This window comes from Anas platyrhynchos, chromosome Z (assembly GCF_047663525.1).
Source record: "Anas platyrhynchos isolate ZD024472 breed Pekin duck chromosome Z, IASCAAS_PekinDuck_T2T, whole genome shotgun sequence".
Classification (NCBI taxonomy): Eukaryota; Metazoa; Chordata; class Aves; order Anseriformes; family Anatidae; genus Anas; species Anas platyrhynchos.
The window spans coordinates 36,846,569-36,872,237 of NC_092621.1; the positions used below are offsets into that span (position 1 = coordinate 36,846,569).

Consider the following 25,669-nt stretch of genomic DNA (forward strand, 5'->3'; position numbering starts at 1 on the left):
CGCCGCCGGCCCCGCAGGCCGCGGGGCGAGAGGAGAAGGAGGAGGAGGCGGCGATAAAGCAGGAGGAGGCGGCGATAGAGCAGCAGGAGGAGGTGATAAAGCAGCAGCAGCAGCAGGAGCAGCAGCAGCCGCCTCGTCGTGCCGCGGCGGGGAGCCATGGGCACGCTGCTGTGGTGGGACCAGCTGCGGGCCGGCAGCTCGGAGGTGGACTGGTGCGAGGACAACTACACCATCGTGCCCGCCATCGCCGAGTTCTACAACACGGTGCGAGGGGGCCGGGGGGCAGCGTGCGGGACCGCCTCACACCCCGCTCACACACCCCGGGTGCCGGCCTTCGCACGGCTGTGGGGCGCTGGGCAGTGTCGGGTCGGGTAATTAATGAGGGTAATTAGCGCTGCTTCTAATGAGCCGCCGTGCACCCCCGAGCCCCCTCCTGCCAGCCGCAGCCGAGCCGGGCTGCCCTGCGGCCAGCACCCTGGAGGGGGGTGCGCCTTGTTTGTGTACCCGGGAGTTTGGCAGGCGGATCCGCCAGGCTGTGAGATCATGCACCCGGCTTTCTGGCAGCTTGGCTGCCCGTGAAGGGCCGATCAACAGGAGGGAGCTCTGCGAGTGACCTCCCGGCACGGCTGCCCCGGGGTTGCTGTGCTGTGGTGGCGGGTGGGCGCACAGACAGGGAGCTGGGGCAGCTGCTTTGTCCGTGTTTTATATCACAACAGCCTTTGATTTTTTTTTCTTATTATTTTATTTTTTTTTCCCAAATCTCATCTTTGTCTCAGCTCTCCTTCCCTTTCAAGCTGTTTCCCTGGCCGCTCGCATCAGATGGTAGCGCTGCGCGACAGTGAAGGGAAGAAAAAGATGCCTGGAGTGCAGCTCATGGGGAGTGCTGTGTGTGTGTGTGTGTGTGTGTGTTCAGAGCAAGTGACTGCCCTGCCCACGGTGCACAGCGCTAACCTGTTGCTGCTTCTCATACTTCTGTGCCACCGTCATCGGGGTGGCGTCTGGTCTGTACTGCTGGAGGGGTTGGAGGGTGTGGGGGGAAGCTGCCTGCTTTCTTTGTTTCTTGGTGTCACCGTGCAAGAACCAAAAACAAAGGGAGGAAAAAGGTCAGGGTAAACAAGAAGTTTCTTGAAGAAAGTGACGCATTTCGGAGCCGGCTATGCAGGGGGATGGATATCCTTCTGCCTGTGCGGAGCTGATTAGCTGTGGCAAAGAAGCTTGCAAAATGCTAGGAGCTGCAGGCACGTCCAGGTGAATAAGTGAGCTTCCAGACAGATTAGCACTGAAACACGTACTGAAAAGTTTGCCCCGAAGCCCCTGGTATTGCAGCAGCTATGTACAAACCAGCTTGCTGTACACCAAAGGGGTGTGGAAGAGAGGCTGTGTTGAGGGTAGACACATTTCACCTTTCTTCAGTAGTGAAGTCATTGTGTGACTTCTGTCTTTGCAGATTCTGAAAATTAAGGCTGTTGGATTCACAGTGTATTGATGGGCTTGTGTGACAGTGTCCTCAAAAGACAGATGCCGACAGGGCAGTAGGGAAGATTTCTCCTGCTCTGACAGGCACCAAAAAAGGGAGGCTGAATGTTATTCCTTCTGAGATGCCTCAGTTCTGATTCAAAACCTTTTTAAGTTTCAGGATGGACTCCACTGCAGACCTGAATCTGGTATCTGTGTCTTCAAGCTGTAGATTAAAACCTTGCTAATCTGCATTTTAAATTGTCACAGCTAAGGTCAGAGTTGTAGTTGTGGTCTCACACAGTATACAAGTAAGCACGGAATTGGAACAGCTTATTTGAAATGTATTTAGAAAGATCAATTTAATTATTCTTCTGTGTCCCAGTCTTAACATTTTGCATAAATTTAACGTGATGTAGTTAAAAAGTAAATTAAAGTGCTCACCTGGATTAAATGAGTGGGAGAATAGCTGTTCGGAAGTTTTGTACAAATTGATTATACCAATTTTTGAAAACATACATTAGTGTGATGGGATTTTATGTTACACACTCTAAGTGAAGAGATCATGAGATATTTCATAATGCAAAAGAGTTGTTATAGGAAGACCAGCTTTTTATTTTTATTAATTTTAGGAAAAAAAAAAATCCTGATGAAATGTAACCCTACTCTAAAACATGAACAACTGCCTCCGTGTGCTCAAAATAACTTACCGCTTGTGGGGGTATTGCAAAAAAAAAAAAAAAAAAAAAGTATTGTTTTAGTTTTAAACACCTGAAAAATGTAACATTATTCTGTTGACACTGAAGCTCATACTGTGCAGTTCAGTTTGTTGCACTCAGTTGTGCATTTTATACACATTTCTTGCCAAATTTCCATTTTAAGAGAGAATTGCTAGTGTTTTTATTCCTCTTCTGTTCCCCACTAGAAAGGAGATACATGTTTTTTCAAAAAAATACTGGACTGTCTTAGGAATGCAAGAGCATTCTTGTGTTCTGGAGGCATTTTTTTTACTACAGCAGCCTTCCAGCATTTGTGAGTGGCATGCTCTTGAGAAGCTGAAGATGTAAAGCCTCTAATCTCACTGCAGAGTTGCTTTGTTTTTGCTTCCTTCTCGCAGAGAGGTAGTGCTACACGTTGCCTTAGTGGCTGAATGACGCGGCTGCTGGCTGTGAGTCTTACCAAATAGTAAATAATACTTAATCTTTGGTAGGACTGTGGAAAACATCACGAGTCGGGACTGTGGCCAGATGTGAGCAAAGTTATGTGGTCAAGATCTGAGCTGGGCTCTGGCATTCCGTCTATGGCCTGTGTCCTATATTCCTTTCATACAAGTAGATAGATGGAAATTAAAACTAAAGGCCCAGAATTGTGTAAAGACAGAGGATGGGCTTTTATTGATGGGCTACTTGCCCTTTTTCCAGAACTGTAATTTTGAATTGCTGCCTTGTGCAGATCCCAAAGGAAATTGGGAGTATTCCTGTTCTTAGATTATCAAATAATCAAATTATTTTAGATTATCAAATCATACAGGCCAATCATGTGTTAGATCAGAAATTTCATATGCAAAATACTTTCTGAAACCAGAGATAAGTGCCTCACTTGCTTGGGAAGGATGGTGTTAATGGTTGTATTATATCTAGGGTTGTGGTTCTTGTAGGGAGCTGAGCAGATACCAGGGAATGAAAACCAGCAGGTCAGTTCTGATGTTGACCTATTTGGTTCTGAACTTGCATCTAAGAAAACTTAAGCTATATATTTCGGAAGTGTTCCAGAGCTCTGATTTGAATATAACTTGAGGAAATTACTGTGTATAGAATATAAGAAACAGAACTAAGCTATTGCATGAAAGAGAGACATGAGTATCTTTTTTTTTTTTTTTTTTTTTTGTAAACTTACTAGGAAAGAATTTCAGTTCCAGAATTATTTCAGCTTTTACAATGAAAGGAAATATTTGTGGTGGCCTCTGTAAATAGTATAAATCATGGCCAAATTCCTGGTTGGCAGGGTCTTGGATTTGCAGGCACTACTTTAGCATGAACAGGAGGAGTTCATTGCCAGAAGAGCATTGCTGCAGGGCAGAAGCATTCCTTTGTTATCTACTCAGTGATATAAACCTGCGTTGTTACAGGTGTGGCAAGTAGTCATATTTTCTTTATCTTGTTTCTAGGCAGAATAAGGACTTTCTAGCCTAACTTTTATATGTTGTGATTACCTAATCTGATTTATTTCACCGGTCAGTTTGAGCTGTAGAGAGGAAAAGTGTTTCTTTCACACTTCTTAGTTTGTAACTATCTTTATTTATTTATTTCATTTTTTTCACCCCATTGACTTAACTGTGGCTAAAACCAGAAAATGTATAGAGCACTCTGAGGTCCCCAGAGGACTTGCTCATGTTACATCGTCCCTACTACCAGTCATTGTATGTGTTTCCTACTTTTTAGGGGGTAAGGAGAGCCCTCCCACTTCGTGCTTGTAAAAGCAGGTAAAACACTAGAATTGTGGTCTATGACTGTGTTCCAGATGTTGCTGTAGGTCTCTGCTGCACAAAGACGGGTAGTTTTTATGCGAATAGAAGGTGCTTTTACTAAGCCTGATCAGTTGAACATGTAGGTTTTATGTGACTTAAGCAGATTCATCTGCCTCTTAAAATCTGCCTTAGAACATTTCTCTATAAATAACTCTTTGCTCTTCACCTTGTCTCCTCAGGGATATTCTGTGTCCTGCATTCTGGCATAGCCAGGTGCCTCCCACCTGTCAATTTGTTCACTTTAATGTATGAATTATGAAGGCAGAAATTGCCACCTTGGTGGCTGACAGATTTCCATCAGAGGAGTCCTCTTATTGCTGCCGGGGAGGTGCTCATCAGTCTGTGGTGCTGCTCATCAGTCCATGCCCCAGTGGCTTTTTCCCATCTGGTTTGTGAGGCTGGTTTCCTGCTTCTTCAGCTGTCGGAAAAGGAGAGAGTATTCATCAGAGGACAGTTTGTGAGGGGGCCTGAAAGAAATTGGTAGGGCTCTGGCCTTCCCTGCAGCAGTGGGCAGCTTTTACCACAGGCTAAAGAAGTTGGAGAGGCAGGCAGAGTAAGCCAGCTGTCCGAAGCTGAGCAGCGTGAATGCCCCTTGTGAAACTATGTGGGTCTGTGAGGGGACCTGTCTGACAAAACAAGCTGTAGGAGATGGTAACTGGCAGCAGGATTTCACCTTTCCCTGCACTGGTTTAGAAGGGCAGCCCAGTGGCTGCTGGAGTTCCCCCAGGCTGACTGGTGGCCCACCTGCAGAGAGCGTGGTGGCTTCTCCTCTTTGTGGCAGGCCTCATGCCTGCTGTCTACAAAAGCAGCCACGATCTTTCTGTCCTCTTTCTGTCCATCCCCTCCTTTCTCTTGCCCTCGCCACCAGCTGGCAGGCAACCAGGTGCTCGTAGCAGTGGAATTACCTGTGCACTTCATGCAGCATTAGGACACACGCTGCTGTGGATGTGGTTTTGTTAAAATGTCAAGAGAACAAGATGGTGGTTTCTGCCGACAGGAAAATTTCTCCCTGCTGTTTATCTAGCGGCTGTTCCAGCTTTATTTTACATAGAGAAGATGTAGGATATTTCAGCTCTAAACTGAGCACTATAGATGTTTCTAAGTATTTCATATTTCACTTGAATGAAATCTAGCCAAGAATTTTGAAGGAAATGCAGCTTGTCTGTGAGGAGGTGTCTTTAGTGTGAGGGAAGGTGTGATGCATGAAGTAGGCAGCGCTGAGAAACTGCTCCTGTAGTTATTGTCATTTTGAGTGCCAGCTAGGAGTATGATGTGATGAGTCTCACAAATGTTAAATGAAACGTGCTGGTCTTAATCATTGCAGCCTCTACTCTCACACTGGCTGAGACTGTGTTGAGTGGTGGACAGTAGCTGAATGAACAAATGCCTTCTTTGTATGCCATTCATGAATGCTTTTCCATTAGATTTTTGTTAATGTCAGTAAAAGTCTGTAAGTGTTTGAGAAAAGGGGATCTGTCCCAAAGGAGTGCTGTTACCCCAGAGTTGTTTTACGTGTCCATTTTAGGGGAATATTGCTGGCAATAATTGTCTTGTGCCTGGGATAGGCATGGGGACTGTGAGGAAACCAAGGCTGGGGAATCACAGAATCACAGAATAGAAGGGGTTGTAAAGGACTTCGAAAGATCATTGGGTCCAACCCCCCTGCCAAAGCAGGTTCCTCAGAGCAGGCTGCCCAGGTAGGCATCCAGACAGGCCTTAAATATCTCCAGAGAAGGAGACTCCACAACCTCCCTGGGCAGCCTGTTCCAGTGCTCCGTCACCCTCACCATGAAGAAGTTCTTTCTCATGTTGGTGTGGAACTTCCTGTGCTCCATTTTGTGGCTATTACTCCTTGTCCTGTCACTGCAAACCGCTGAAAAGAGGTTGGCCAAATCCTTCTGTCCCCCACCCCTCAGGTATTTATACACATTGATGAGATCCCCTCTCAGTCTTCTCTTCTCCAGGCTGAACAGACCCAGGTCTCTCAGCCTTTCCTCATAAGGAAGACGTTCCAAGCCCTGTATCATCTTTGTGGCCCTCAGCTGGACTCTTTCCAGGAGATCCCTGTCTTTTTTTTTTTTTTTGTACCGGGGAGCCCAGAACTGGACACAGTACTCCAGGTGAGGCCTGACCAGGACAGAGTAGAGGGGAAGGATCACCTCCCTTGACCTGCTGGCCACGCTCCTTTTAATGCACACCAGGATCCCATTGGCCCTCTTGGCCACCAGGGCACGGTGCTGGCTCATGGCCAACCTGTCGTCCACCAGGTCCTTCTCCTTGGAGCTCCTCTCCAGCAGGTCATCCCCCAGCCTGTACTGATAGATGTGGTTGTTTCTTCCCAGGTGCAGGACTCTGCACGTGCTCTTATTAAACCTCATTTGGTTTCTTCCTGCCCATCTCTCCAGCGCGTCCAGGTCTCACTGAATGGCAGCACAGCCTTCTGGTGTGTCAGCCACTCCTCCCAGCTTTGTGTCATCGGCGTACTTGCTGAGGGCAGACACTATTCCCTCATCAAGGTCATTGATAAAGATGTTGAACAAGACTGGACCCAGCACTGACCCCTGGGGAGCACCACTAGTCACAGGTCTCCAGCGAGACCCTGTGCCACCAATCACCACTCTCTGAGCTCGGCCAGTCAGCCAGTTCTCAACCCACCTTACTGTCCACTCCTCTATCCCACACTTTCTCAGCTTTACTATCAGGATGTCATGAGAGACAGTGTCAAAAGCCTTGCTAAAGTCAAGGTAGATCACATCCACTGCTTTCCCCTCATCTACCCAGCTGGTGATGCCATCATAGAAGGCAACGAGGTTGGTCGAGTACGACTTCCCCTTGGTGAATCCATGCTGACTGCTCCTCATAACCTTCTTCTCTTCCAATTGCTTGGAAATGGCATCCAGAACAAGTTCCAACACCTTTTCAGGGACAGAGGTGAGACTGGCTGGCCTGTAGTTTCCCAGATCCTCCTTCTTGCCTTTCTTGAAGACCAGAGTGACATTGGCTATCCTCCAATCTTCAGGCACCTCTCCTTTTCTTCAGGACCTTTCAAAGATGATAGAGAGTGGTTTGACAATCACCTTTGGTAACTCCTTTAGCACGTGTGAATGCATCGCATCAGGACGCATGGATTTGTGTGCATTGACCCCACTCAGACACTCCCAGACCACTCTCTTGTCAACAAGGGGGGAGATCTCCACTTCCCAGACTCTTTCTCCTCCTTCCAGGGTCAAGGAGTCCTGGGGGGGAGTCCTTGAAGCAAAGACTGAAGCAAAGAAAGGATTCAGTATCTCTGCTTTCTGAATGTCTCCTATTACCAGGACATCCCCCTCATTCAGCAAGGGACCCACATTATCCCTAGTCTTCCTTTTACTGTCTACATACTTAAAAAAAAAAAACCTTCTTATTATCTTTTATCTCTTTTGCAAACCTCATCTCTAGGTGGGCTTTAGCCTTCCTTGTCGCGTCCCTGCAGGCCCTGACACTTCAGTGCTCCTTTTGGGAGGACAGGCTCTTTTTCCACGTTTCATAAACCTTCCTCTTCCTTTTGATCTTATCGATGAGCTCCTTGCTCATCCACACAGGTTTCCTGCCCCCCTTCCCCGATTTCCTACTCTTAGGGATGCACTGATCCTGATCTTGGAAGAAATGCTGTTTAAATGTAGCCCAGCTCCCACATGCACCCTTGCCTTCTAGCAACCTAGTCCATGAGATACTCCCAAGCAGGTCCTGGAAGAGGTCGAAGTTGGCTCTCCGAAAGTCCAGGGTAGCAATCCTGCTTTTAGCATTAGTTCTTCCACCAAGTTCCATCTTGAACTCCACCATTTCATGGTCACTGCATCCCAAGCTGCCCCCAACCTTCACATCCCTAACAAGCCCATCCCTGTTGGTAAGGACAAGGTCCAGGAGCACGCCCCCTCCTTGTTGGCTCCTCCACCAACTGCGTCAGAAAATTATCTTCAACGCATTGTAGGAACCATTCGGACTGCGCGTGCCTGGCCAAGTTGCTTACCCAACAGATGTCTGGAAAATTGAATTGAAAAATGTCTGGGAAAATGTCCGGAAAAATTGGAAAATGTCCGGTAGCTCACCCTTGTCCTTGTTCCATTGTGAAGCAGCAGTGCAGTCTTCCATGGCTGCTTGGTTAAACTCGGGCCATAGCTGGCCCTCAGCACAGGCAGCTCCTTACCGAGAGAACCAGATAATACTGCAGTGACAGCTCCTGGTAATCACAGGTAAAACATTTTCTAGCTAAAGAATGGTGCTTTATATTGTTGGTAAGCAAGAGGAAATATGTCTTTGTTCCTGTCTTATGTATTAAATTTAAAAACAATTAGCAGTGGTCTGAATTACCTTTTCGCCTTTCTATAACTTCTTTTCAGTCATATTTGATTGTTTATGTAATAGAGAATCAAGAGGAAAAAATGAAGTGCAAAAACATTTACAACTTCAGGCTTTCTTTACCCTACAAAATAATGGTTCTAACTCTGTTAGCTCAACTTTGTATTTCAGACCTGCCAGACCATAGCTATTTTTCAGTGACTTGACTTCAACAAAGCTTGACTACCCCCTTTTTTCCATGCTGAATTTGACAACTGTTGAGTGGAGAGTTCACTTGCTAGATTTCCCTGTTTGCTGTTGTAGGCTTCATGAATAGCAACAGTCCAAGTATGTGTATGTATATTCTCACTAAAATTGCTCAGGGAATAGACTGGAAGGGTGATTTAAAGATACGACTAACCACACTTGACATTGCTTATGGTTTTTATGCTATTATTAGTTTAATAAAGTTAAACAAAGTGTATTGATGCTTTGAAAAAACATTTAATCTTTGACATAAACTGAGGGCCATAATTTGTTGAGTCGGGGCATCGTTGGATGACAGTATTTTTATGGATGTCTTAGTCTGTAGATATTAAATGTTTGCTAATTTTCTGTCTTTGTGGTACTTTTTATTTTCACAGATAAGCAACGTGTTGTTTTTTGTTTTACCACCCATATGTATGTGCTTATTCCGTCAATATGCAACCTGCTTCAACAGTGGAATATATTTAATATGGACTCTGCTAGTTGTGGTCGGTAAGTTGATTAGTTTCTGTTTGTCTGTGTGTGCACGAACTGAGAGGAAATTAGTTTTTCCTGCTTGCGCATGATTGTTGCTGCAAAACAAAGCAGTACTGACGTCTGCAGAGGAGTTTGTTTGTAATTGCTTGAAGTTAGAGCACATGTAGTTTCTGAAAGGAAAACACTTTTTGCAGTTTGAGGTTGGAGGGTTCTTTGACCTTAGTTCTGTTCCCTTCCGGTCTTTCCTTTGAACAACTTCTTTTACTTGTATCCGGGCTTACTCTAGAACAGCACTGACCCTCCATCTTCTGATGTTATTGAATACAAGATTTCTGAGAGTGCTCAGCAAAACTGGAGAGGATAAAAGATGTTGCTATGTATAGAGACATTTTAATAGTAGACCCAAAGGTTTACTCATTTTGTAGATGGGAAATTCTTAGGCCTTTTCAATCCTAAAAACACTCGGAACTTGTAAAGGGATACTCAAAGCCCTGCGGGGAAGTGAGCTAGTTTCCACCTGTAAACTTGTATCACAGAGTAGTCATCACATAATCACATGCTGCTTTACACATTTGTGTTATCCTTTCTTGTGCTATTGAGAAAATGCAGAAGAAGCATTTGAATTTATTATTTTTCTTTCTTTTTTTTTTTTTTTGCATTTAACTTTACTACCTTTTTTTTTTCATTTACTTTTCTAGCAGGATATGACATCTTTAGCTTCTGTTTCTGTAATGTGTTTGTTTTGTAATTAATATGAGATGCTCATGATCTGGATTGCTTTTCTAGGAAAGCTGGTGACTTTTTTTTTCCTTTTCTTGACCAAATGGTATCAACCATTTGCTATGCAGTCCTGATCATGAGCTTTCATTCTATGTAATGAAACACTATTGATTGTAATTTTTGCCTGACTTTTTCAGGAATTGGGTCTGTTTACTTTCATGCCACCCTCAGTTTCCTGGGCCAGATGCTGGATGAGCTGGCTATTCTCTGGGTGCTGATGTGTGCTCTTGCCATGTGGTTCCCTAGGAGATACCTACCAAGAGTTTTTCGGAATGACAGGTAATTGTGCGATGTGGTACACATTCCTATCTCTTGAAACATTTCACATAAACCTGTGTGTAATGATAGTGAGTGATCATCTAACATTACCACTGCTGCCTCTATCTTTCTCACTCAACTTTCCTCCAGTTGCTTACATTGCATTTTGTTCTTTGGAAGTCCTGAGTCTACAAGTCTTCATGTTGTATTTTATGCCATATAACTTCAGATTCTGGAGTTCAGTGCCTCTGGAAGTGCCTGTTCTTCTGAATTCTTGAAAGACACATTTTTATATATGCTATAATATATATATGATCTAATCATATTATATATATCTAGCCTAGAGTGTACATATGAGTAAACCTATGGAATTCAGCTTAATTTTAATCTTAAGTTTTAAGCCAGTGGTTAAAAGTAGTTTTTAAGTAAAGGCTACACGTGGTGTTTGTTTAGAAGTCTCTTGTTGCTGCAAAGGGGATTTTTCTTTATTGCAGAGTTAAAATAAAAAGCCTTATAGGCAGTTTGAAGAATCTGTTTAAGATTTGTTCCTCCCAAAAATGTACGCTGTAACCTTTGTATTTATTGCTTTTCTATGCATAAAGTAATTGAGGTAATGGAGACATTTGAATCACATCACCAATTTCCTGCTCTCTGAAAACTGCTAAGGCCTAAGGCTTATACATCTAGCATACTCATACTATTGTTGTCTTTTTCTTTTTTTTTCTTTCCCTTCTCTTTTTCCCTGACATATACTCAGTTAGAAGTTGCTGGGGTCAGGGGTCTGTAGGGAAGGTTGGTGCCTGTATTGACTATTCTTTAAAATAACTTGCATTGAGAAAAGTGTATGTTGAATTACAGTGTACAGACTGTGGTCTAATGCTTTTGTCAAGTTAGTGTGAATTTAGCACTTCTGCTTATTGCTATTTTAATGGTGTACAGTGCTATTACTGGACCCCTGCAGCTTAAGAAGCAAACAGGTTTTACTGGGGTTATAAGGTAGATAAAATATCTTTTACTTCAAATACTTCAAATAAAGGACAGTTCTGTCTCTTGAATATTTTTTCAGACTGCATGTAAATTATTCCTCAAAAGCCTAAAGGAATTCTTGTATGTAATCTATCACTACCTTCTGCTAGTTTACTTAGTAGATTTGTAGAATTGCCCACAACGTTAAGCTGTATTCTTTTTAGTAGCATTTCTGGGGTGAAATCCTGTTTCTTTTGGGCTTGGTTGTAAAACTGTAAATAATAATCTGCCAGGTTATAACAGATCCATAAAAAGACTGAGACGAGGTGAAGGATATCCCTCATCCTAAATTTCTCAGAATACTTCCTCCCTAGAGTCTGTCGGGGAGGTTACTTCTTAAGGTCTTGATTCCTTTCTGAAGTGTGCAGAGGAAGGATTTTACTGGGTGGCATAAAAGCCTAACCCAGAACAGGTTTGATTTACACACAAGCACATATACGTGTGTTTTCCTTCTCTGCATTTCCTTCTATGATAAAATGACCCTTCTATGACAAAGTGATACTCTGGGTGGATGAGGGAAAGGCTGTGGATGTTGTCTACCTTGAGTTCAGTAAGGCCTTTGGCACCGTTTCCCACAGCATTCTCCTCAAGAAACTGGCTGCTCATGGCTTGGACTGGTGCATGCTTTGCTGGGTTAAAAATTGTGTGGGTAGCCGGGCCCAAAGAGTCATGGTGAATGGAGTCAAATCCAGCTGGAGGCCAGTCACTAGTAGTGTTCCCCAGGGCTCGGTGCTGGGGCCGGTCCTCTTTAATATCTTCATCGATGATCTGGATGAGGGCATTGAGTGCACCCTCAGTAAGTTTGCAGATGACACCAAGCTATGCGCATGTGTCGATATGCTTGAGGGTAGGAAGGCTCTGCAGGAGGATCTGGATAGGCTGCACCGATGGGCTGAGGTCAACTGCATGAAGTTCAACAAGGCCAAGTGCCGGGTCCTGCACCCGGGGCACAATAACCCCAAGCAGAGCTACAGGCTGGGAGATGAGTGGTTGGAGAGCTGCCAGGCAGAGAAGGACCTGGGAGTGATGGTGGACAGTCGGCTGAATATGAGGCAGCAGTGTGCTCAGGTGGCCAAGAAGGCCAACGGCATCCTGGCTTGTATCAGAAACAGTGTGACCAGCAGGGCTAGGGAGGTGATCGTCCCCCTGTACACAGCTCTGGTGAGGCCGCACCTCGAGTACTGTGTTCAGTTTTGGGCCCCTCGCTACAAGAAGGACATCGAGGTGCTTGAGCGAGTCCAGAGAAGGGCGACGAAGCTGGTGAGGGGCCTGGAGAACAAGTCTTACGGGGAGCAACTGAGGGAGCTGGGCTTGTTCAGCCTGGAGAAAAGGAGGCTCAAAGGTGACCTTATCACACTCTACAGATATCTTAAAGGAGGCAGTAGCGAGGTGGGGGTTGGTCTGTTCTCCCATGTGCCTGGTGACAGGACGAGGGGGAATGGGCTAAAGTTGCGCCAGGGGTGTTTTAGGTTGGATCTTAGGAAGATCTTCTTTACCAAGAGGGTTGTGAGGCATTGGAATGGGCTGCCCAGGGAAGTGGTGGAGTCACCATCCCTGGAGGTCTTGGAAAGACGTTTAGATGTCGAGCTCAGTGATATGGTTTAGTGGAGGACCTGGTTAGTGTTGGGTCAGGGGTTGGACTAGGTGATCTTGGAGTTCTCTTCCAATCTAGACGATTCTGTGATTCTGTGATATGTATTTTTATATGTTTTGCTTTGCCTAACATTCTTCTAGAATTATACCTGCCCTTTGTTCTCAGCTGTGGTCTTTACATTCTTCATCCTTTTCGCACTCAGATTTTGAATGTTGAAAGTGTTACCATCTACCATGACTGATTTGTGGTGTCCTCAGTCATTAAAGCACTTACACCAGATAAAAACTTCCTACTTAAGTAACTTTTTGCCTTCCAGTAAAAATAAAATCTTTAAAGCCAAATGTACATGTAACGAGCTTGGTGAACATGAGGGTGATGACACTGGTGACCAGGGAATGGTGCTGCACAAATATGCTGAGGCCCTACTTGAAACTTAGACCTAAGAAGAGAAGACCCATCCTTCAACATCAACTAGTTTTATACAGCTGTGGGACTGTAGTTCAGGGGCAGCATGACGAACCTCTATTTGCCATAGTCCTGCCACAGTCTAGAAATGAGTTGTTTTAAATTCCAAATTTGAATTTTAAACAATTAATATATGTTTAATTTCAAAGTTGTCAGGCTGTCTATACGTGGCATAACTGATTTTGTTTATATGAAGAATATACCAAACAGACTGCAACCTGGCTCTAGAAGCTGGGACATTAGTAATAATAATAATAATAATAAAAAACAATCCTAAAAATCAATGTTGAAAGCATGAAGAAGGATAACACAAAACTGCTTTGACTACAGTGCTGGTACAGAAATTGTCTTGTTCTTGTCTTCTTTTGTGAGAAGGAAAATGGGAATGGGACCTTAGTATTTTGAAACTTATTATCACTCACAGTGATTAATGTGAGTTTCTGTGTGTGCATTTGTGTGTATACATATACGTGGCTGCTTCAGAAGACTAGCCTGGAAAAGATTTATCTATATCATTAACATTGTATGTACACAAGCCAGTGCAGGATCCACATGCACCGTATGCACAGTCATTGCACCTTCTGAACACACCTAAAGAAACCTAAGTTTTGTTACACTGTTAGAGTTATACTAAGATTTCTAGTTTTACTAATTAAAAGCTTGGAATTAAAAACATTTTTTCTCCCTTACCCCTACCCTCCCCCCCAAAAAAAACACCAAAACTCTTCAGGAGCAGGTTTAAAGCTGCTGTGGGTGTCCTGTCTGGAGTTACTACCTGCCTTGCCTTCATTAAGCCTGCCATCAACAACATCTCACTAATGACTCTGGGTGTTCCCTGCACAGCTTTGCTCATTGCTGAGCTGAAGAGGTGAGTATTTTTCTCCTGACTAAAGTTTTGTCTTCAGAGGTCCTTAGGCTACCATATGATGATAGAGTAGATCTGGCTTCGGTGCTTATGAGAGCAGAGCACCCTCACAGAGATCTGGTATAAGCTTGCTCTGCCAGGTCAGACATTTTTGACAAGGATTTTTTTTTTTCCGTAGGTGAATATACTGGGTCAGATATTGTCTGTCTTCTTGCAGCATATCTCTTCCTGCAACCTGTTCTAACCAGAATTTATTTATTGTGGAATCATGGCAAGAGTTTTGTTTCAGTGACAGCTTTTCTGCCGTAAAGTCTGCATAGGGGTGAGATAATCACAGTCTGGGTACTGGAGGGAACAGGGTTTGAGGCTCAAGCATGCATGGAAGATGTGCCAGCTCTCAAAGCTTATTGTGAGTCTTCACTACTTTGTTTTCTAACACAGGTAATATGGTGGTGTCAGGCCAACAAAGATAAACATAATCACTAGGTTGCAGACGATAGCTACCTGTCATTATGAAACCAGGATGCAAATTGAGAAGAACCTGAGATTGGTCTTAAGACCTGAGGAAATGGCATGGAGCTGGGACAGGGTAGGGTCAGGCTGGGTGTTAGGAAAAGGTTGCTCATAAAGAGGGTGGTCAGACACTTAGTCAGGCTCTCCGGGAAGTTGGCCCGGAGGAGGTCTCCAGGTGAGCCTGTTGGAGTTCATGAAGCATTTGGATGACGCTCAGACATATGGTCTGATTTTTGGGTTGTCCTGTGTAGACCAAGGAGTTGGACTTGATGGTCCTTGTGATTCCTGTAGGCCCCTTCCAACTTGGGATATTCTCTTACACAATGCATCTGTAAATGTCCATTGAAATAAACGAGTGGGACAAAGTGCCCACATTCTAACTGCTTTTGTCAGAACAGGGAACTTTTCGTGTTTCCCACCTTTCTCTGTGCTGCCACTATTTCCCTGTAGAGTGGAAGCCTCTGCTAGTAATGTGTTTTTAGAACAGTTCTTGAGTCTTTTCTCATTAGATGGCCTGCTAAGCAACAGCTATTTTTGTTGTCAGAGAAACTTGGGAAACAGCACAGAAGTTAGCTGTGGAGAAGAAAGTCAGTAGATGCTAGTGGAGGCATCTCATTTTGATGAAAGCACCAGGAAACCACTGACAGAGCAGTAGAAGATCTGATTGTGTCAGTGAGCAATCTATGTGACCTCGCTACAGTCCAGTTTTTGAGGCGTGAGCTCCTGAGTAACTCGAGAGGAGAAATGGTTAGTGTATTATAGATTTAAATGCTATTGGATCATATCTGGGAATTCATATGGCTACATGTACTTGCTTTTTGAGACTCTGTTGTTGAAACTCACTGAACTAGTGGAAGGTCATTAAAATGTGTGGAGTTTACCTGTTTTTTTTTTTTGAGAATTATGGGCACAAACAAACCTGAACTGATGATTCCAAAGGGACCTAGAGTGACATATGGCCAATTGTGTATCAAGATGATTTAATACCTATGATGTTTCTTGATGAATTTCTAAATGTAAAAGGCAAATAATTATACATTTGATTGAGAACAGCCATGCTGTTCTCTGAGAAATTTAAATGAGATAAATTCTTGTAAACCCAGAGGGATTGACTCATCTCGTTCTCAGAAGAAAAAGATAACATTAGTTATGTAAAATGCCTGTGATTCTCCTATTTTCCACTACCAGAGATGGTAGGGGGCTACATACATGAATCCTGGCACACTACAGTGGATCTTAGTCTGTGAAAGCTATTTTGGGAAAGAAGGAAAAGAACCTTCAGAGTAGTTTCTTCTGTTCATTGCTGAAGTTGGTGTTTTGGTCTAATACGTTGTTGTGGTGTTCTCTTTATAGGCTGTTGTAAATCTGGTACAGAATTTTGGTGAATCAAAAGCACTTTGTCTTTAAATGAGAATTTTCTGCCTCTCATTCATCCTTGGTGAGGAGAGACTGCTGTAACTATGGAGCATTGTGCTCTTAAATGCAGAACTAGTAGGTTTGACACCCTGCTTGAAAGTGCTGTGGGTGTGAGATGATCAAAACAGCAAAAGGTGGTTAAATGCACACTTGCTCCTGAAAAACAAGGAAATTCTAACACTTCTTATTTCTGTCCAAAAAAAATCCCTTCATGTATTTCACAGAAAAATATTGAGCTCTCTTAGGGGATGTGATCATAGAGAAAGCAGGTGTGGATCCTGTTGTTTTCAGGTCCAAGCCAAAAACAACAGAGATTATAGTATCATCAAATTAATATGATTTAGTGGGTCGTCATCAGGTGTGTAACTATCTCCCTCAGCAGACAGATAGTAAGGTGTTGTTGCTCAGCTGACATCTGAATCTTGAGCAGTGAAGGCTCACCCTACCTTGAAGTCTGTCTGCTCATATTTGATTCTCCTACTAGATATCTAGATGTGGAGGAACTCTACTTCATGGTCACAGCTTGCCCAAAGTTATCCTTTTCCCTTAATTAGAAGGTTAAATTAGTTAAAAGTTCAAAACATTTATTAGGGTGTAAATGGAAATACCCGTGTCAAAATCAAGCTGTTAACATCCAGAAACTGCACTGGTGTGAAGAAAAGCTGGTATGTTTTGTTGGGGATGTCATGACTTTGCAAGATAATGCTGTTGGAAGTGTGTACCAGCACAGACCCTCATATAGCAAATGCCTGGGGTACACCAGTGTTTGAAAAGGCTCCGGTATTTAAATAGTGGCTGTTTGTGTTAAAACAGAGAACACCGCGCATTGCGTAGGCAAAAGGGGCTAACGAAAATGCAGGCTTTTGTGGTCTAGCTTCTTCTAGACTGAGCTAGGGTAGGAGCATGTCACAGATCTATGCACAGCAGGATGAGCAGCAGTTTTAGACCCCTAGCTGACAGTTTCCATTTCAGTGTTTCTTTCAATGATCACTGTCAGTGTCTATATAGAAGTAAAGGAAGTGACTGGTTTGTGTCTTGCCAGTGTCCAGGTAGTGTTTGCAATGCCTCTCTTCACTGTGGTAAAAACAGTGGCAGGTATGTAGCTTTGCAGTTCTCTTGTTGCCTTAGCATGCATTTCCTCAGCACATAAGAAGTATGATTACAGCAGGAGCTGAAGACTCTATGATGGGTGATCACAGAAAACCCAGCAGTGTTGCACGGATTAACAATCTGTGCTCAGCTAATTGTGATTGACTTTTTTTTTTTTTTTTTTTTTGCCTCAGAATAGTGTTTTGCAGCACACCCTGCTGGTGTTTTAAGGCTGTAAAAATAAACTGCAATTCCTGATGGTGGTACTGACCTGTCGTTACAGTCTATACCAGTTCTATACCTGATCTTGTGATAGGAAAGTTTCTTTCAATAAGCTTTCATTTTGCCTTTGCAACCTTGAACTCTTTGAACCATGCAGGGTACTTGTTCTCTCTTCTTGGTATTCAAACTACTCAGATGTTGGCAGGCATGGTCACTGACTAAAGGAGCTGTCTATTCGAGGTCAAGCCTCTTATCTTAAATGGGATGCAAGTGCGTATGTTTGTTTATATCCTTCAGACAAGTCCAGGAAAGGCTACATACACACAAAAGGCTTCTCAGTACACGTACCCTTTGCTCTGTCAGAATGCAGAATTGCCCTGAGTAGCAGTCTAGTTTTACTTTTTGAAAGGCAGGAGGATTAGTAAACCAGTATAATTTTACTTATAAAACTGTGCCAGATTGTGGGTATATTTCTTACCAGGTTGCCTCATAAGAGGAAGAATTCTTGTATCTGTGCTCTGGAACTTCATATGCAACTCAAAAATCTCCTTATCCTTTTCTTCATGCTCTTTATAGCCTTTAAAGATTAAAACTACTATTTCAGAGGAGGAAGAAAGATACCTTTTTTACAGTATGCAGCACAGGCTGTCTTGAAGCTATTGTGGGCCAGCACTGTCTCCTCTAATGGTGTGTTTTTTGTTTGTCATATGGTTAGCAAAATTCAGTTCCAAGAAAGAAGTCACTTTGGTTTATATGCTATGTGAAATACTTTTTTTTTTTTTTTTTGTGTGGAAGTCATGTAGGTGTCTTTGTCATGGAAACAACTATTGTAATATCTATTTCTGGAGGAGATTAGAGTTTAGACAGTAGTTGAAGCTTTTTTTTTTTTTTTTTTCCTCCTAATAAATAAAGAGCTGCGATAATTTTGAATGTGTCATTATTTATAGATGTCTTAAGAAGGTAATGCCAGACCTTAAAGCCAGCTTGTGTAAAGGACTGTGGAGAAAATTAGTTTGTCAACATCACTAAGTAGCAGGTAGCTTTTTTGTTATTAATCCGCTACCTAAAAAGGAGCCTCCCACTCACCCTTGGGAGTTTCTTAATCCCTAATGCCTGTTAAAATGTCAACTGAAACAGCATTTCAAGAGTGAAAAATTTCCAGTAGATTTGTGGGAGAAGCTGCATAATTTTTTTAGCTTGCAATACATCATATCCATGTAGACTGCTGCACTGGCAGTGTATTCAGAAAAGCATTCCTGGACAGAGTACTTCGTGTGTGTTTCTGATTTATCTGAATGCCTAGCTAGACTCCGTTAGCAAAGCCATGGCAGCAGTTGCAGTTCTGCTTTTCCACCACAGAGAGGCAGGAGGCATTGTCGGTATCCTTGTTGCTGCTTGATACTAAGTAATTAAGAGAGCATCTCACACCTGAGGAAGGATGTAATGAAAAAATTTGTAAACTCTGTGAATGTATCAAACTAGAACAACAGATTTCAGACGCCAAATATTTGGTGTGGAAAAAGAAGAACCAAAGAGCATTTTGGCTTGTGCTGTGCTGTGCTATGAGAAGACTGCATTTTTCGTATGTCAAGGACAGTTGCATATAAAGATGATCAGGGACTATAAATAGCATGGCAGTGCACAGGATAAAGAAGTGCTTGCGTATTCCTACCCACTGCTCCAGAGGTACACATTTTGATTGCTTCTGACTGACACAAGGTGAGGTGTTCCTTTATAGGATCAATTTGCCAGGCTTTGCTTATCTCCCACATGAGGTAAATCAGCATGGGAGAAGAAAGGTGATTCAGTGTCAAGTCTACTGGAGTGACAGGATTGAAGTCTACAGAGCAGTGAGGAAGGATGACCGTTGATCTGCTGAAGGGGAAAAACATGGAAACATTCCCAATAATGTTTTGGAAGAAGTGTAAGAAGACAGGTGTAGATTAGAGGAGCCCCTCCTGAGGACCTTGGGACAGAGGCTGGGATTGTGGGGCACTTGGCATTGACTTATTTTCCTGTTAGGATGCAGAACAAGGCATTCACCCCAAGTGAATTTTCCTTATCATTCTGCCTGGCCGATTGGCTTGACTCTTGATATATAGCTCAGACAAGTAACTTTAGACAAATTACTGTCATCCGATTAGTAGGTTTGGGAGTGCTTACTGTATACATCACTGACATGAGAAGGGTAGTTCATTGAAGCATGAGCTGTCTAGTAGCACTGGAAGGATCATAGATCCCTGGGAAAATCACTGGGAGGTTAACAATTAACTAAAACCAACCAACCAAACAAACAAAAAGCATGGGAAAAAAACCCAAAGCATAGCTTTGCTCTTGCAGAAGGTAGGGAAGCTGAGCACATAGTGCTCATCACATCCCAGTCTAGCTTTGCATTATATATCTCAGTAACAGCAGAGCTGCATCTAGTGGCACCAAGAGGCCTAACCTCAAAATAGCAAGTGTAGGTAGAGATCAGACTATTGACTTCAATAGCATTCTGGAACTGGATTATATTTATAACCTTTTTTCTTCTCCTTTGATTTTACTCTTTGAGCAAAGCTGTACATTTCTTAGGATAGTTCCAAGACATGGGAAAGAACAAGGCATCTTATCGGGGAATAAAACTGAGCTTTTGAGTAGACCTGCCACACAGATACTGCTGTGCAGGTAGCCTTGCATCTGCTTTATTCAGTGATGATCAACGGCAGGCCGTGCTGTGTGTGACCACAGCAAGTGTCTGTACTCTTTGTCTCTGTAGTGTACCTCTGTGTGAACGGGTATGGTTTCTTGTGGAAGGAGAGCACTGCATCTTAGGCAGTGTGAGGAATTCTGTGTGAGTTGTGGGTGCTGGCACCATCTGATGAAGCATGCTTGTTTGGGTCCTTTGGGAAGAGGTTCCTATTCCATAGTTTTCTGGAACTGCTGCATAGTAGGGGGGGAAATTCAACAAACCAATTAAAAAAACACACCACCAACAAAACAAAACAACAATTCATCCAGTTCCTTTATATTGCCAATCTTTTATAGTAAAAATTCAATGGGAAAGAGAATGTGAACAAATCTGAGCACTTGCTGAGTGGCTGATTGTTACCAGACAGGATGTGTAACTAATCTCTTGTTCTTTTACGTTATCTCCTTAGTATGGGAATGCTTCAGTCTTTGCCCACCACTTGCCCATCAGTATTTAAGACAACACCCAAAACACAGCTACTGATTAAAATGTTTCTTTTGTGACCTCACCAGTGCCTTGTATCAGAGTCATATTTATTGCAAATAAAGTGACTCTCTTCAGGACATTTTTAGTGGAGCCATTTAAAGGGGTGTGAGGCTTTATAAATCCCATTTCTGAAATGCATACAGCCAAACAGCATGAAGCAAACTTTGTTTTGTTTTACAACAGTTTCTTTGTGTTTTTCTCCTCAGGTGCGAAAACCTGCGTGTGTACAAACTGGGTCTGTTTTCAGGTCTTTGGTGGATGCTAGCACTTTTCTGCTGGATCAGTGACAAAGTTTTTTGTGAGATCTGGTCCTCATTTAACTTCCCCTATTTACACTGTGTATGGTAAGTGTTGCACATAAACTCCAGTTTGATTCATACGTGACAGGTCCTCACCACTGCACCATTCTGTGCTGAGTGCGTAGGCTGCTGGTGGCTATTTCTGGTTAGCGCTAAACAGATTTACTGGTAAAATTGTAAGCCAGGAGCAAGTCTCACGCTATCCAGGGTGGCAGATTTAGGAGGCTCTTCGGCCTGATCAGATTCTACAGGCACTAAGTTGATTAATTGCAACTGAATTCCTTGCCGTATGGGTTGCTAAAAATCCCACAGCACTGCTCAGCTGGAGCAGAGACTATAAAAGCTCAAACATCCACTGTTAGCAGCTGGGTATGAAGTGGGAGCAGTGAATGGCTTTGACGCCTTTTCTCTTTTATCATCCAGCAAATTGTGGTCTCTTATCCAAAGTGCTGAATCTCAGCATTTCTAGCCAACTCTGTAAGGTGGAAAGAGACCAAAAAGCTGCAGACGGTTTAGACTGAGGATAAGCTAGGGTTTTGTAGTTTTCCTTATTCTCTGTATTCTTTGCCTGCAGGCAAAGGGTATGCAACAGCCCTATGGGGGATTTGGGGAAGAAGGTGAAGGACAGACTGATTTTAAAGAATAATGATGTGTTTGATAGCTTTACTGAAGTCATGTTACTGAACTTTTCTTGTTTTTCTGGGGGGGGGTGTCTATTTTCAGGCACATTTTGATTTGCCTTGCGGCGTACCTCGGCTGTGTCTGTTTCGCTTATTTTGACGCTGCCTCCGAGATCCCCGAGCAGGGCCCTGTCATAAAGTTCTGGCCCAGTGAGAGATGGGCATTCATCGGCGTTCCCTACGTCACCCTCCTCTGCGCGCACAAGAAGTCAGCTGTGAAGATCACATGAAGTTAGCCACGGAATGGGATGGATTTTCAACTTACATTCCAGCACAGACAGTATCTAAATAATGATAAGTGAATAGGGTTGTATTTTATCCTCTTTCAGATATGCAGCACTTCCAGGTGTCATAGAAACACATGGCAAGTGTGTTCTTTCCCCTCTTTCTGGAGATGAGAGAGATGGCAGGAAGGTGGAGGCTCTTGAACACTAAAGTAACAACTGTCTTCTCTGGTTGACTCTATTTTGCACTTTGTTTTTAATGTAGCATTTCACTTGATGAAAATTATTTCCAAATATCAGGGTCCGGAAATTATGTTTCTGCAGTAGGTCACTTCCGGTGCTTGATTTACTGTTGTTAACTCTTGGCTCGAGGCCTTCCTTGTAAAAGAAGTCTGTCAAAGATGCCTACATGCCATCTTTGTGTCCTTCTCAGCTCTCGTTTGGATGTACTTGCACATGACCACAAGAGTGTGCTCAGAGCTCATGTTCCTCCCAGCCAGGAGGGTAACACAGGGAGGCTGGGTGTGCATCAGCTTAAACACAGAGCATGTGGTTGTTTCCCCAAGTACAGCAGGAGACCTGTGCAAAGTGATTATCACTGGGCATCTGGATCAGTGCAGTTAGGCAGTGTAAAACTGGAAATAGCTGACAGAAGATTCATTCCCTAAAACTAAATAGGAATTCAGGGGGTTTTAAAGTTTCTGTATTTCCACTGATCTGTGGACATTTTTATACTGCATATTTTCTTCTTACAGGAATGTTACGGAAGTCCCTTTCTACCTCTGCTGACACATTTGGTCTTCACTTTGTCATTGAAGCTCACACAGAAGTGTGAGGATTAACTTCCATCAGAGCACAGGTCAGCAAGGACTGACAGACAGTGTCGTTAAATTATTAAGATTCCTATGTGCCTAGCTCTACGTCTAATTTGAGAGTTAACTTCTCACCAAAGTTTTGCAAAGTGACATGAACAATAGTCCAGTGCTCTGCTAGTTATGTTTAGGGAAAAGTAGATAACGTAGTATCCTGGTTTCAGTTAGGACAGATTTAATTTCCTGAAACCAGGACATGTAGATAACTTCTTAAAAACAAAGATAAAAATTAGATCTGAATAATCGTTGAAATGTGACATTCAATCTGGCATTCTTGCAAAGGAATAGTAGATTCAGGTTTTCTGTTTGTTTTCAGCTTGTTTTGTAAAGATAAGCGATGTTTAGATCCAGTTTTAAGATTGTACTTTGAGACTGAGGTTCAGGAATTGCTATGGTTCTTGCAAGCTATTAACACTAGGTCTGATAACAAAATAATGCAAAGTGAAGGTGTTTTTTTTTTTTGTTTGTTTGTTTTTTTTAAATCTTAGGAGTTGTAGCTGTAACAGCTGCAGTCTTGGAGAACATGGGGTCTGCTTACATTCCTCCAAATACCAGAACTGGAAGCAGGTTAAGGATTTGGATGTACATCTTTAGTAAAGTGCTATTTCTTTTTTGAGTACTAGACCAGGAAATAATATTTCCTCTGTGCTTTGCTAGTAAGTCTCATGTTATACTTACTTTTTCTCAGTGTGAAAACATACTGTATACAGTATCATCTTTAGGAAAATGGCTTTTAAAAGAACTTCGGGGTAAATTAGCCTTTCAAGCGTTGTGAAAACTTTCAGATAATTTTTGTATTCAAATTTATGCACAGAAAACAAGAGCTGAGGTGTATGCTATTACACTTAAAGCCAAGTTGTTAGTAAGAGATAACTTCTTGAGAACTTCAAAGCGGGTAAGTAGCCTACTCTTAGATTGATTAATGGATCACAAAAGCAGTCAAATCTGTTTACTTCACTGGAACAATGACCATTTATACCACTTGCTAGTAGATTTGTCTGGGAGAAATGTGTTTTTTGAACACTTTTTGTATGAAACAAACTTTGTAACAATTCACACAGTAATGGTTGCTACTCATTGAAAGACAGCTGCTTTTTTCCTTTTTTCTTCCTCTCTCCATAAATATGAAATGCTTAGTTTCAAACACTTCTCAGGTATTAATCTTATGATGAGAACCTTATACAGATAGGCTTACTGGCTGGAACCCAGTTAAGGTTGCCTGACATGGCCCTACTTTGAGTAAGATTTCTGCAATATTGTTTATTAAATTATTATGTTACAATAAATAAGTTATTTTCAGTATTGTTTGGGGAATTAGTAACTGCAGATGTATGTACTGTTCAAAATGACTGGAGCCTTCCTACTTAATATTTTATCTGAAGGAAAACTGACTTAAAGGGTTCTAATCCACCTCCTAACAACTGCTGTTTTCTGCCCTTTAGAGTCTTACTGCTCACAAATAAGTGATTTTATAACTTAAAAAATGGCAGCAGTGCATTCAGCTACTGCAGAAGTGAATGTATGCAGGTACAGGCCAAGAATCATCTCCTGCATATTTACTGACTGATCTCTAACCTTCATATTGTTCAGAGAGATTCTGTTAACAAACATCTCTATCTGTTATGCAGAACTCCACTGTAGAACTGATTGGGAGTTTTTCTTTTGTAACAGCAGCATTTTCAGATACAGTTATTGCACTTTACCTTAAGTTAATATTAACTTAAATGTTCTGGCAAAAGCCACCTTTATTTCCAAAAAGAAAAAAACAAGCAGTTTTTACCAGATTCGCAGCTTTACAGATTATATTTTGGACTAAGGCTCCAATTCAGGATAACATCAGTACCCAAAGAAGTATGTGATTGGCACACTTAGGGTTTGTGCACTGCCCTGATCATACAGATGAATAGAGAAGCGCACAAGTAGCCATATTATACTGGAGTATGAAGTGATGTATCTGCACCCTCAGCTTTTAAAATCCTGGAATGCTTTCTTCCATTGCTGGTGGGAAGCGATTGGGTTCCTGGATGATAGGTTCAATTAGTATTTTAGTTTAACTGGTGGGATGCAGTTATGTGTTGGGCATAATGTAGGTTCTTTATATTGGTGTGTGATATCCATCATTCCTTGAATGTTAAGCTTTAACAGTATTTAAGAAAGGATGTTTAGCTCTCAAGCAATGGGAAACACTTGCCCAATTCACAGTTACTAAATATACAGTAAATAGTATATATAAGGGGTTGTTTTATTTTGTTTTGTTTTCCATCTCAGTTGAAGTCTGTATACTGAATATTTGTGGAAAGCATGTAATACTTTGCAACATTAAATCGTATTCAGAACAAATGTTGTTTGCCTTTTCATGTATCACGTTTGTGGAGAGGAATGCAGCTGCCAATATAATACTTCGAAGCAGGACGGTCGATAGTGAGGGTAACTTCTCCTTCACAAAAGTAAGAACGGTTTAGAGGAGGAGAAACTCTGCATTAGATGGAAGACCTCTAATGGCAAAATAAAAAAAAAAAAATCAGTTTGCCAAGCAAAGTAATCACTGAGTAGAATAAGTACTTGATTCACTTGCAAGCACTTGCAACTGGGATGAGTAGCAGGAAACATCTAAAAATGAGTGGACCGTATCAACACAAATATGGAAAAGTGTGCCTGAATGAGTACGTCTGAGAGAACAAAGTGCAAATCTCCAGCATTCATTACCGAAGATAGTGCTCTCAACTTAGGGAAACAATACTCCTTCCACCTACTTCTCCCTTCTTGCTTCCCTGTTACCAAAGTTCATCCAGCTCCACAGAAAAACCTTCATAAAAAATCCCCATAAGCCACTGTTGAGTTTGCAACTGTTGTGAAAGTGTATCTGTAATTCCAGAACATTACACACTCGGTTGATGTTTGTAGTTGACAAGATGTCACAAACACCTGGTGGGTTGGCTCATACATTGTTCTGCCACTCAGCCTGCTCTGTCTGGAAACTATTGATGTTGTTTCTTGTGGAAAGAAGGGGAACACTGCATTTATCTGACGAATTCAGAGCTCCTGGCATATTTTGACCAAATCTGACACAGAGAAGAGCTGTAGAGATAATTTCCTATTGGCTGTG

The 25,669-nt window shown here is 42.5% G+C and overlaps 2 protein-coding genes across 2 annotated transcripts in view; one reads left to right on the forward strand and one right to left on the reverse strand.

Annotated features, from left to right (window-relative positions):
• Window positions 1-63: 63 nt before the first annotated feature.
• ACER2 (alkaline ceramidase 2) lies at window positions 64-24,903 on the forward strand. Its single transcript, XM_027446179.3, has 6 exons — window positions 64-264; window positions 8,944-9,058; window positions 9,961-10,102; window positions 13,897-14,034; window positions 20,695-20,832; window positions 21,511-24,903. The coding sequence occupies exons 1-6, from the start codon at window positions 157-159 to the stop codon at window positions 21,695-21,697; spliced, it is 828 nt and encodes a 275-aa protein (XP_027301980.2). The 5' UTR covers window positions 64-156; the 3' UTR covers window positions 21,698-24,903.
• The window catches only part of SLC24A2 (solute carrier family 24 member 2), a 162,307-nt gene continuing 140,904 nt past the window's right edge, over window positions 4,267-25,669 (reverse strand). The window contains exon 10 of the mRNA XM_038170482.2: window positions 4,267-4,400. Within this exon, the coding sequence (XP_038026410.1) occupies window positions 4,397-4,400 (4 nt within the window). The 3' untranslated portion in view covers window positions 4,267-4,396. The remainder of the gene's footprint in view (window positions 4,401-25,669) is intronic.